Here is a 1,497-nt window from a genome sequence, read left to right as displayed (position 1 = left end):
GTTGAAGGAGTGAGAGCTGCCGGGGCCTGGGGTGAGGGCCCAGCTTTGCTCTGGTGTGGGTCCCCATACTCTCTGGGGAGGAGAGGGGGATGGGGGCATGGAGCCAGGGCCCTGCTGGCAGTGCAGGGTAATGCAGCTCCCACAGTGCGCTGGCTGAGGGGCTGAGGCAGCAGGTGCAGGGAACCTCCTGAGAACTCGGTGTGGGCACCACCCCCTCCAAGGATGCGCAGACATGCATCGGCCTAGGTGACCCTGGGACTTTGCCCTCCTCCTGGGTATAGACCTGCCCCGCACACCTGCCGGTCTGCAGAGCCAGTCATGAGACACCCAGTAGCCCTCCTCTCGGTGGCCCTGGCCGCTCTCCTGGCCCTGGGGACCGGGGCGCCTGTCCAGCGGCAAGACTCCCGGAACAAGCTGCTTCTCGTGTCCTTCGATGGCTTCCGCTGGGACTACGACCAGGACGTGGACACCCCCAACCTGGACGCCATGGCTCAGGACGGGGTGAAAGCTCGGTACATGACGCCCGCCTTCGTCACGCTGACCAGCCCCTGCCACTTCACGCTGGTCACTGGTAAGCATCGGCACAAGGGCCTGGGGCTGGGAGGGCTGAGAAGCCAGGTGAGCCGGCAGGGACCCGGCGAGGGCACCACGCGGGAGGAAGGGGCCTGCCACTCAGAGGCAGGGTCTGACTGAGGGGCCATTAGGAATCCTGCCAGTGGGGGCAGGGGTACGGCAGATAGCCCACCCAGTGGGTTGCCAAACGCAGGTCCCAGCCCCAAGCCCCAAGGGCTCCCGGAGGGAGTGAGTGGTCGGGCTCCTGCTCATTCCACGATGCCGCCCTCGCTGCCCCCAGCCCGCCCTGCTCCTCAGCTTCCCCCCGCCTCACTGTCCTTTGCCGGACCTGCTGGGTCTGTGGGCAGCGCTGACACTGGACGGGGGCGCAATTGGCCCATTTTCCAAGGTTCGGGGTGGGGCAGAGAGTGGGGGTGCTATTCGCCCTGGCACAGGCGCTCCACCCTCACGCCAGCCCTTCAGTGACCACGGCTCCTCCTGCACACAAACAGACATGCGCTCTCCCAGCCGCGCCGTGTCAGCTTCCAGACCACGCGTGAGAAAGAGCCACCTTGCGTGGCCCTCCTCGGTACCTTCAGAGCTTAGTACCACGTGCACACGTGTCCAGTGCAAAGTTAAATGGAAACTGTCAGACGGAGCTCCACTCGGTGGCTTCGGTCTGGCCTCAGATCCCTACCGTGGCTGGGCCATCGTATGGCATTAGCTCCTTCCTAAGACCATGGAGGTCGCGATCTTCTGTGAAAGCGAGTGAGGCTGTGGCCGAGACCTTTGCCCCCCACGTGCCCTTGTGCACCTTTGGCCGCAGGACCAGCTGCTGGCGCAGCCGGAGGGCCAGGCGCCTGTCTGGCGAGTGCGACAGTGGACAGTGAGGACGTCTGCCAGCCAGCACGCAGCGCGTCTGGCCCCTTCCCTCCACCCGCCTGC

At 65.7% G+C, this 1,497-nt stretch overlaps 1 protein-coding gene across 1 annotated transcript in view; it reads left to right on the top strand.

Moving 5' to 3' along the window:
* The first annotated feature begins 318 nt into the window (after positions 1-318).
* Positions 319-1,497, top strand: part of ENPP7 (ectonucleotide pyrophosphatase/phosphodiesterase 7) — a 4,785-nt gene continuing 3,606 nt past the window's right edge. The window contains exon 1 of the mRNA XM_006145686.1: positions 319-571. Coding sequence (XP_006145748.1) covers positions 319-571 — 253 coding nt within the window. The remainder of the gene's footprint in view (positions 572-1,497) is intronic.

The sequence above is a fragment of the Tupaia chinensis genome, unplaced genomic scaffold, assembly GCF_000334495.1.
Source record: "Tupaia chinensis unplaced genomic scaffold, TupChi_1.0 Scaffold000159_1, whole genome shotgun sequence".
In the NCBI taxonomy this organism is placed as follows: Eukaryota; Metazoa; Chordata; class Mammalia; order Scandentia; family Tupaiidae; genus Tupaia; species Tupaia belangeri.
Note: the sequence above shows the minus strand (reverse complement) of the source record. Positions and strands in the feature narration are given on the sequence as shown.